This window comes from Clarias gariepinus, chromosome 19, assembly GCF_024256425.1.
Source record: "Clarias gariepinus isolate MV-2021 ecotype Netherlands chromosome 19, CGAR_prim_01v2, whole genome shotgun sequence".
Taxonomy (NCBI): domain Eukaryota; kingdom Metazoa; phylum Chordata; class Actinopteri; order Siluriformes; family Clariidae; genus Clarias; species Clarias gariepinus.
In genome coordinates this window covers 9,106,487-9,117,762 of record NC_071118.1, presented here as the reverse complement: position 1 = coordinate 9,117,762, position 11,276 = coordinate 9,106,487, and the positions used below count along the sequence as shown (strand labels likewise).

The 11,276-nt window shown below is 36.3% G+C and overlaps 1 protein-coding gene across 1 annotated transcript; it reads left to right on the top strand.

The window, feature by feature from the left end:
* Positions 1 to 2,113: 2,113 nt before the first annotated feature.
* On the top strand, positions 2,114 to 3,073 carry LOC128507873 (odorant receptor 131-2-like). The gene has a single exon (XM_053479005.1). It carries the CDS (start codon positions 2,114 to 2,116, stop codon positions 3,071 to 3,073), a length of 960 nt encoding a protein of 319 aa, XP_053334980.1.
* Positions 3,074 to 11,276: the final 8,203 nt, after the last annotated feature.

Sequence of the window (11,276 nt, the reverse complement as noted above, 5' to 3'; positions counted from 1 at the left end):
CTTCAGGATCTCACTCGGCCAACTCAGATCCGGAGTTAAAAACGTCGAATTGTAAGTACATTGTATACCAATAGAAACAAGAGTGTCTCTATCATAACTAATGTACTCCATGGTGGTAATTTGACTGGTTTTAAAATGCTAAAAACTAACTTAAAGAACAAAAACAAAGAAAAGGTGGTCGGAGCAGTCGTGACGGCAGCCGACCTCACCGGCGCCATCTAGTCTGTCTAGTCTCCTCGTCTGTCTAGTCTCCTCGTCTGTTTAGGTACTAACCTGTTTAGCCACTAACCTTTAGAGTTCTTCGTCTGTTTCATACCTAGTCTGCTGTGTACCTAGTCTGTTCATCCCTTGGGTCTCTGGCTACTAGCCTGTTTAGCTACTAGCTAGCTTAGCAGCTAATGTGCATAACAGCTAGTAGGCCTAGCCAAGGTTGTCTTGTGTGTGTTTAGCCCCTTCCATGTATTGTCCCTTGTGCTTAGTCCGCTAGGCTGTTTAGTGTGTCTTGTCTTGTCTGGTTCGTATCCCTTGTCTGTACTGTATATTAGTGTGTGTAATCCCTAGTCGGTGTATGTATTCGTTGATTATTAGTTCGGTTTATAGTATACTCCAAGTTCAAGCCAACTTCCCTTGTTCTTGTTTGTTTGGTTTGCTTATAATTAAGACTTTGTTTGCCATCATCCCCCTCTGCGTCTATGCCATGCCACACCATACCCACAGTCCAACACCTAACATTCGTGACGGCGTGTTTATTTAAGGGTCTTAATACCTCCGCACTTCGTGCGATCATTTAGGTAGCACCGGTTAGGTATCATGGTCAAAAAAAAGAAAGAAAGAAAGAAAGAGAAGCACGCAGAAAGTCGAGAGACAAAAGCAAAGACCCAGCCATCAAGCATCAGTTCAGCGTGTGCTCTCAAGTTTAAGTATAAAAAAACACAAAACTCTCTCTCTCTCTTTCCCTTTTATAAATCCTCGGTAAATCCAAACGCTCAGAGGATATAGTTTCACAAAGACAGCGGAGCCCTGTTTGTTTTTTGTTTCCAGCTTTCTTTTGTTTTCGTTTTTAGTTTCTTATTAATAATCCCACACCATCTCTAAACAGGGAGGTCTTCCTGTGCGTATCATAAGCACTCGCCCTACGCCTATTTCATTCACCCCCTCAAAAGCCCTGTGTTAGGGCTCTTACAAACATTATTACATCTTGTGGTGCAGCTCTCCATACCGCACCACATGACAGTAAGAACAGGAAACGGAGGCTACAAGTTACATAGGCTGACCAAAATTTGACAATAGAAGACTGAAAAAATGCTGCGGAGTCTGATGAGTTTCAACTTCTGGTGAGACAATAGTAAGATAAGAGTTTGACGTAAACATGGATTCACGCTTTTACACAATGGTATGGGGGATATTCTCTTGGCACATATTGGACCCCTTAATACAAATTAAGCATTGTTTATTGTTAATTTAATACTGTTGATGACCAACTGTCCCTTTATCACAACAGGATAACTTACAATTTTACAAAGCTAAACTCATCTCAAACTTGTTTCTTGAACATACTGTAACGAGTTTACTGTACTCATATGGCCTCCACAGTCAACAGATTCCAATCCATTAGAGTCTGGTATCCAGCAAAGTATACAATCCTTTGGGATATGGTGGAATGGGAGATTTGTATCATGGATGTGCAGTCGACATATCTGCATCAACTGTATAATGCTATCATGTCAACATGGACCAAAATCTCTAAAGAATTTTTTGAGCACTTTTTTAATCTGTGCCATAAGGAATTAAGGCAGCTGTGAAGGCAAACAGAGTACTAACAAGATGCACCTAAAGCAGTTGGTAAGTGTATGTGGCTACTAGAAAAGTGTAATTAGGTAATTTCTAATGTTTCCACTAAGAGGTGTGTCATCATCTCTCCTGTGGCCCACATGATGTCCATTATAAACTAGAAGTGGGATTCTGTGCAGGACATAACAAATCTGTACATGCACATCATTTAAAATAGTTGTCTTTGAAAACCTAACATGTAGGGAGGTAGTTTTTTCTTGTAGTGGCTTATATATTATTTGTTTATATCTGTAAATACTGTCATTATATTTTTAACTATATTATGTCACTTAATCAGAGTAGTGGTGGAATTTTGTTTGCACAACAAATATTTCAGGTTGTGCTGTCTGATGGAGCAATAATCAAAATTATTTTTGCAATGTTCCTGTCTATATTCTTTACTTCTTTAAATATCATCATGGTCTACAGTCTTTGGAGTAAGCCTGTTTTTAAAGAGACTCCACGCTACATTCTGTTTGCCCACATGCTTCTCAATGACTCAATTCAACTTCTCTTCACATCCATGTTACTCATTGTGAGTCTGTCTTTACTCAAGTTATTCACTGCTGCTTGTGCTTTCATAGTTTTTGTTTCAGTTACAACTTTCCGTAACGCACCCTTAAACCTGGCAGTGATGTCACTAGAGCGTTATGTGGCCATATGCTTTCCTCTAAAACATGTTGAAATAGCCACGCAGAGAAGGACTCATGTTGCTATTGGAATCATTTGGTTTATTGGTTCCATAAACTTTGTAATTGACGTATTTTATATAATAGTAACTGATTCTAACTATTTCACCTTACAAGTATTGTGTGGAAGAGAAACACTTTTTGTCAAACAGTGGCAAACCGATGTTTATCGAGGATTTAACATAGTCTACTTTGTGTCAGTCTCTATGATCATCATTTTCACTTATATTAGCATTTTGATCACAGCAAGGTCCATTTCCTGCAATAAGGACTCTGCTATAAAAGCTCACAAGACCGTGCTGCTGCATCTCATTCAGTTGGGTCTGTGCCTCACCTCTTTTCTTTTTAGCATTATTGAGCAAGCTGCATCAAAGATTGACAACATTAAACTTTATATAGACCTGCGTTACATAAATTATTTGTTAGTTCTGGTCTTGCCACGCTGTCTAAGTCCACTTATTTATGGACTGAGAGATGATGCTGTGCGGCCCTTATTCGTGTACTACTTTCTTTGTGCCACGGGTAAACAAAAGCCTACTGCAAATGTTCACTGAAATAAAGATATAAGTTGCTTCTAATTGCTAAATGTCATGTTTTATTGTGTTGGAAAATATAATTGAAATGCTCATATGTATTGTAACCCCACATCCCATTTAAAATTATGTAAAACACCATTGGTACTCCTCTCCCATCTGCTCAGTTTAAAGCTACATTTAATGCATGATAGTGCACTCCCTTAAATGGCACTGCTCTTGTTTTACAATTTAAAGATTCTCTGTTTAAGTTCTGTCTGTGTTCTGTTGAACAGGTAAATCAAAACATACATACATTTAAACATAATATTGCCCCATTATGGTCAATTAATTCATTTTATAGTTGAGACAAACTTGAAAATATGTTAAATCATAAACACAAATTCAAGATAAAAACACAGTAGTTAATAATTACATTTCCCTTATTATGCATGCAGATGAATACCAATACATTTTTTAAGTGATAGTACTCCTGAAATAAAAAATAAAAAAACACAGTTATGAACAGGAGGTACACTATTTTGTTATTATTATTATTATTATTATTATTATTATTATTATAAATACTTGAATCAGACTGAATCAGACTAGGAGTATGTCATGATGGTCACGTGTAATCACTCACTCACTCATCTTCTATACTACACTACCGTTTAAAAGTTTGGAGTCACTTTTGAATTCCATGATCGTTCCTGATTTTTATTTCTTTCTACAATGTAAATGAATGCTGAAGGCGTCCAAAAAAGCATTAATCTGCTTTAAACAGGTAATGGTAAGATGTGTATGCTACTTATGCTCTGTAAAGACTTCATAACGCCTCTAATCTGAGGTGCTGTTAATTGGTCATTTTTCAGGCTGATAACTCTAAATGAACTTCTCGTCTGCGGCAGAGGTAGGTTTTGGTCTCGCCCTCCAGGGATGGCCTTCATGGCCAGTTTCATTATGGTGCTTGACGGATTTTGCAAATGCACTTGACAATACTGTTTTTGCAGGAACCATTACAGAAAGGTTAACCTTTGTGTCTTAAAATAACAACTAACCCCAGTATTGTTGTAGAATGTAGACAAAAACAAAAACAAAGAAATTTGCCTGTTTGAACGGTAGTGTAAATTTGAGGGTTATTTCATGTTATACGTATCCCACACTTACCGAGATTTATAAATATGTGCCTAAACTTAAGGTAGAACATGATGAAACATTAACTGTTTTTGCCTGTCCTAGTCCACTATATTTGTATTTTACAAGCAAACAAATGTACGTGCAAGCAGTGACATATATGACTTAGATATATAAAATATTGTTAGGCTCCAAACAGAGCAAAAAGCATGACAAATGGGTGAAAAATTGGAAAAAAGGCCATCCCAGCAGGAAACCTAGATTTAATTAAATATGTCGTCCACTTAAAACACACATTCAGGACATTGTTATCGAAAGTTAGGATGACTTTGATAAAATGACGTTGTGATAATGTTGAAGGAAAATAAACGGAATACAACAGTATTCTTGCAGAATACCACAGTAGGGTGTTCGCCTGCCATATTTAAGCAATAATTATTATTAATTAACCCACCCTACAGTCAAAATAATTATCCTAAAATTTAAAATGTTTTTTTTTTTTTTTTTTAGCTAATGGTTTCGGTTAATTACATTTATTTTTACCCATCACAACAACTGCTGCATGTCCAATACACTTTTTGAAACTACAAATCAATAGGAACAGTATGAATAATACAATGTTTTGAAACTTATTTTTAAATATACAGTATATGAAATTACATACATGGATTGTTGTAAGCATAGCTCCTGCGGGTCACAATCATTTGTTAGCCTATGAGCTTAAAAGGTTAGGTAACGGTTTAGCTATAAAATAAAATAAAAATACATAACATGTAACAAAAAATAATTAACACAAAGAGGTTGTAAAAGTTCCTTGAGTTTTTAATAGTATGCCTTGATGTGTCTTTTCAGGTTTGTGGTATTTTTCCCAGTAATTGAGTGCCCACAATATTTCCCCTCCGATATTATATTAATAATAATGTATATTACTACACGTCAGCTTTTTTCTCCGGTTCAATATAAACAAAATGTTCCCAAATATAGGCTTTGTCTGAGTAGTACTGCTGTGATGACGAAGGTTTAAAGATGACTGAGCTTGAAACATCCCATCACTGATGCTCATGTCATAATGAATCCTGTGAAAACACACTTTTTTGCAGTAGATTGTGACAAATTTAAATGTTCCCAAACTATTTTTTGTCATTATTTTTGTTGACAAAATTATCACTTATTATTTTAGTTTGCATGTTCTTCCTGTGCTTGGTGGGTTTCCTTTGGGTAATCGGGTTTCCTTTCATAGTTCAAAGACATGGAGCCTGGGCTGACTGGCATTCCTACAATGTGTGCCCTACAATGGATTGGCACCCTATGCACGGTGTATCCTACCTTGCGCCATAAGTCTCATGGGATAGACTCCAGGACCCCTGTGCCCCTGTATACAGCATAAAGCGATATAGATGAAGTAAACATGATTAAAAGATATATTACATGTTAAAGTCTGATGTACAATAGAAATGTTTTAATCTAAAATGTCTGTTTGATTTTTTCTGTTAATTTTATAATAAAGTATGACAAATGTAAGATTTTTAAAAATAATTTCTGTTAATTTTGTAATAAGTTTTGATGACAAATTTAAGATAAGATTTTTCTCATTTCTAAAATGTATATGGTTTGGTCATTTCATTTCATTAAATTTTTTTTATATATTTTTATTTACATTTTAATATCATTAGGTTTCATCAAATTTTTATTTATATTTACAATAAGAAACAGGTTTTCAATCACAAAAATACAGTCACCAGGAAAGGTCTTCACGTCTCCACCTAGATATCCTGTATAGCAGGCTTAATGGTAGGACAGGTTACAGTTTACAAAAAATCATCTATGAAGTGTATGTGGGGCGTGTCTTCACAACACACGTGGGGTATAGCCACGGAAGTGTAGTCCAGTGCGGGCAATGCTTTGGACTGCATTACCCACAAAGCATTGCCCACAACGCAGGATTATAGAGCCCGAGCCTGTTTTCTTCAGTCGTTTTTGGTTTGATTTAAGTACGGAACCTACGCGGAAGTTTGTAATATCGCTTGACAACGCAGAAATTAAAAGAATGGACATGCATCGACTCGATTTGTCTTTCTCATCACTGCATGGGCATGAATTAACGGGCTGTTGCGCTGCCGCGAGCAACAACAACAAAAACCGGAGAAGCTTACCGGTGTGTTTACTGATGTGTTTACATGACTTTTTAATCTTCGACAGACATCGTTATAAACCATCTAACGTAACAAAGGTAAGCATAATATAGTTTTCCGACTACGTACACAGTTTGCAACTAGACAATCACCTTAATGCATTGTTTATTATAAACGGGCGATTAGGGATTATATAGAAACGGATGTACATAGAGAAGAAGCCATAACCATGTTCTATGAGAGAAAGTTAACTTACACTCCGCATTCATCGTGATTATTAGAAAAGGCGATCTGCAAAGAGTCATAGTAAAATAAATCACACTCACCGAGCCTGGTGAAGATGAAGCAGGAACACGAAGCGTTAGTACAGATCCCTTTTTAGGAGCAGCTTCTTACTAAAACCTGCTTTATATTGACCCGTGTTCATAAAGCAGTCTGGTGAAAAATGATTATCGCAAACATGAACGCATTTAGGTAAATCAGCGGGGACGTTAGCTTTAAAAACTAAATTCAGCCACTCAGTCCTCAGTGGCTCAGATACCTAACCTTAGGTAGGTACCCTAGGTCACTAACCCAGGTAGTGAATGACAACTGCTGTGTTCGCTATTACACCCAACAACTGTACACAACACTCGCTTAGGCGCCATTTTGCTCCAGCGGCGAAAAACAATGGCCGACAGCTTCTTCTCACTCGGGGCGGGTCTTTGCTAAAACACCAGTGTCAATCAACTTGTGTAGGAACGACCTCTTGTGGTGTGGCGTCACACGGCAAGGCATTTGAGATTGGCCCGATTTCAGAAGGGGGATGTTATTGTAATAAATGAAAAGAAAACCACTGGGCGGCTTTTTATCATCGTAGAGTGGTTGTGTACGCATTTTCCTAACACACAGTTCAGTCCAAACAGCTTAAAAAAGTGCATGTAGGCCTGTATGACCCCTTTAAAAAAACAATTACCAAGCCGTTAAACTACGAAAAAACACTTGATTTATGAGATCCTTTTTGGACATTCTGCATTTTGGGATTCATATAAAGTATAATGGTATAAATACTTATACCCGCATTCCACTCAGGGAATTTGCAACCAACCTCTCCCAATGTTGCTCTCAAAATCTCCTTTACAGTGAATTTTGACACGAGGCAATAACAAAGTATTAGCGACATGATAACGTTTTAAATACAAACAAGGTCACCGTGAGATATCCTGTAAGTCCGCATCTACTGTAGGGCTTCATCAAATACAGTAGGAAGTTAACCAAATTGTGATGACCACAATGCTCACTGTAAAACTACAGGGGCCAAAATGAATCAGTGCATTTCAAAGTCATTCATGAAATGGCCGCTAGGTGGCGCAACGTGACATTTTCAGATGCCACAGTTTTTTATTGCAATTAGAGCTTAAGTCATAAAAAAAGTCATAACAATATCTAATACAATGCTACAGTAATGTAATTTTCACATCCGAGTACTTACAACAAACATGAAAAATCAGAACCAGGGCTATTAACATTTACTGTACAATAATTAATTAAAAAACCATTTGTTTAGACAGACGATCAAGTTCACTAGCTGACAATTTTATTTGTGCAAAGAATGAACTTTTATATAGCCTATCTCTGTTACGTTTAAACACATCAAACTTTAAATACAAAAATAACTGGGGAAATAGACTTTTAGAATAGAACATTAGAATAACTAAAAAAATAATTCCTCCTACATTTGTGTAAATATTCCATAGGATTTTTTTTTTTTTTTTTAGGATTTATGTTGCACTAAAAAGCATTTTTTTTTTGCAGTATAATCAGAGCCTCTGAATTCACTATTTATTCATGTTACTGTGTGTGATTTACAATGTCAGACAACATTAAAATGCAAATAATGCACCCTTCTCTCCTTCCCAGGGTGTGAACATGTCTCAGCTGTTCAAACTTATAAACTACCCTAAAAACATACCTTTTTGGTATATTTTTAAAAAATATTGTCGAAATAATTATTGTACAGAAAGTATACACTAGAATAATTTTTTTTTTAAATATACCACAAATAAATTGTATATTTTGGTATAAATTTTGTATATTTTGGTATATTTTTTAAAAATATACCAAAAATAAATTGAAAAACAAAGTTTAAATAAGTGTGCTTTGAAAATTAGACCAATCTCCCTGGCTTTACTAACACCATTCCAGATAAGAATCCGCTTTATTTCTTCGTTTTTCTTCCAGTAATCGAATTTGATATGTTACCACGATACCGTCAGTCTCTACAGCGTTTAAATGTGGTTATATAAATGTTTTTCTTTCTGTCAAGTTTCTTATTCTTTTTTTCTTTTTTTCTTTTTTTTTTTTTAGTATTTTTCATGCATCCCCTCCTGTTTTCTTCTTTCCCCCTTCTGCTGTCTTTCTTAATACTAACCTCTCTCACTGTACTGATCACCCGCCTTATTTACACACACACACACACACACACACACACACACAGCACTTTATATCTTTACACATCGGCACAGCACGACCAAATATACATTCACTCAGCGTCAATATTACCACACCGTACTCTTAGCGCACACAGACATACAGGACATACTGTATTCACACACACACACACACACACACACTCACACGCTCGCTCATATTTCATTCATCTAAGCTTCACACACAGCAGGCAATACTAGCTACACACACACATCCATGGGTGCACTAAGGCTTGTCACATGGAATGTGAATGGAGCTGGCTCCAGAGAGAAAAGATTAAAAATATTCTACCAACTTAAAAGACTACAAGCAGACGTTGTTTTATTACAAGAGACTCATAGACCTGCCACAGCTATAGATGAACTTAAAACAGCTGAGTTCCCTAATGTGTTCGCAGCCTGCTATAACTCTAGGCAAAGGGGGGTAGCAATTTTATTACATAAAAATGTTACATTTACAGTACTCAACACAGTTATAGACCCAGAGGGTAGATATCTAATCATTAAATTATCTATATTTAATAAAAAGTTATGTATTGCCAGTATATATGGTCCAAATGTTGATGACCCCTCTTTTTTCCACACTTTTTTTACTGCACTTTCTGAACATCTAGACTGTACACTGATTCTTGGTGGAGACTTCAACTTTGGACTAAATAAAGAAAGGGACAGGCTCAGCACAGCTGGAACTCAGCGTAATTGGGAATCCACTAATATAGTTAAACAGTACATGAGCGACTACGGACTTTGCGATGCATGGCGATCTCTTCACCCCAACTGTAGAGAATATACTTTTTTTTCAAAAGTTCATCACAGTCACTCTCGTCTGGATTATTTTTTAGTCAGCAGCTCACTGCTGGGTGACATTTCAGACACAGAAATACACACCATAGCTGTCAGTGACCATGCTCCTGTATCTTTAACTTTAAAAAACAAGAAGGACACTCCACCAAGTAAAAACTGGAGATTTAATACATCATTGCTTAAAGATGAAGATTTTATTAATTATTTTAAGAAAGAATGGGCTTTATATCTAGACTATAACGACCAGCCTGGAACTTCAGCATCTGTTCTCTGGGAAGCAGGCAAAGCTGTGATGAGAGATAGAATAATCTCATTCTCATCACATAAAAAGAAAAGAGAAAATAAACATATTCAGGAATTAGAAGAAACAATCAAATCTCTAGAAGAAGCTTATGTATCCTCTCAGGAGAAGGAAATATTGAAGAAAATATGTAAAGCAAAACTAGAATTAAATGAAATTATTGATAAAAATACTCAGTTCTTAGCACAAAGACTCCGCTGGCAAAACTTTGAATATGGTAACAAATCTGGTAAATTCCTAGCTAACCAGTTAAAAATAAATAAAGAAAAAACAACTATATATGCTGTTAAAAACTCAACTGGAGACACAGTATATGACCCTGAAAGAATAAACAATACTTTCAGGGACTTTTATGAATCTCTTTATTCACCACAGATGAACCCGTCTAAAGAAGAAGTTGACCAGTTTCTTGATCATATAACTCTTCCGAAATTATCGGACAACCAAGCGATGGCATTGGATTCTCCACTGACATCAGATGAACTCCAGGAAGCCTTGAACAGTATGCCCAATAAAAAGGCTCCAGGTCCAGACGGCTTCACAGCGGAATTCTATAAAGAATTTTGGACAATTCTGGCACCAACTTTCAACAGAATGTTGCAGGAATCTAAGGAAAATGGTAGACTCCCGCCAAATATGAATTCTGCTAACATTAGTCTCTTACTAAAACCAGGCAAAGATCCGGTACTGCCTAACAGCTACCGTCCAATATCACTTATTAATGTTGACATTAAAATAATCTGCAAAACGCTCTCAAAAAGAATAGAGAAGGTAACCCCTCTCATAATCCATCCAGACCAAACTGGTTTCATAAAAGGAAGGCACTCCTCAACAAATACGCGCAGATTACTTAACCTGATAGACTATTCATGTAATAAAAACCTTCAAATTACAATATTGTCTCTAGATGCAGAAAAGGCTTTTGATAGGGTTAATTGGAATTTTTTATTTGCAACTTTACACAAATTTGGTTTTGGAAACTCCTTCATAAACTGGTTAAAAATATTATATAATTCTCCAACAGCATGTGTCAGGACAAATGACCAAACATCCTCCAGCTTCCATCTTAAGAGGGGCACCAGGCAGGGATGCCCTCTCTCCCCTTCACTTTTTGCAATTTTTATTGAACCACTAGCAGCAGCTATTAGACAGACTATAGCGATTAAAGGCATTAAATGCAAGAATATAGAACATAAAGTTAGTCTTTACGCAGATGATGTGTTACTTTTTCTCCAGCATTCACAAACCACACTCTCTGAGGTAATTACATTAATAAACTCTTTCTCAAGAATCTCAGATTATTCAATAAACTGGTTAAAATCTACTGTTCTTCCGATTAACTGCTCCTTTCAGTCCTCCTCCTCCACTCCACTACAATCTGGAAATATTAAGTATTTAGGTAT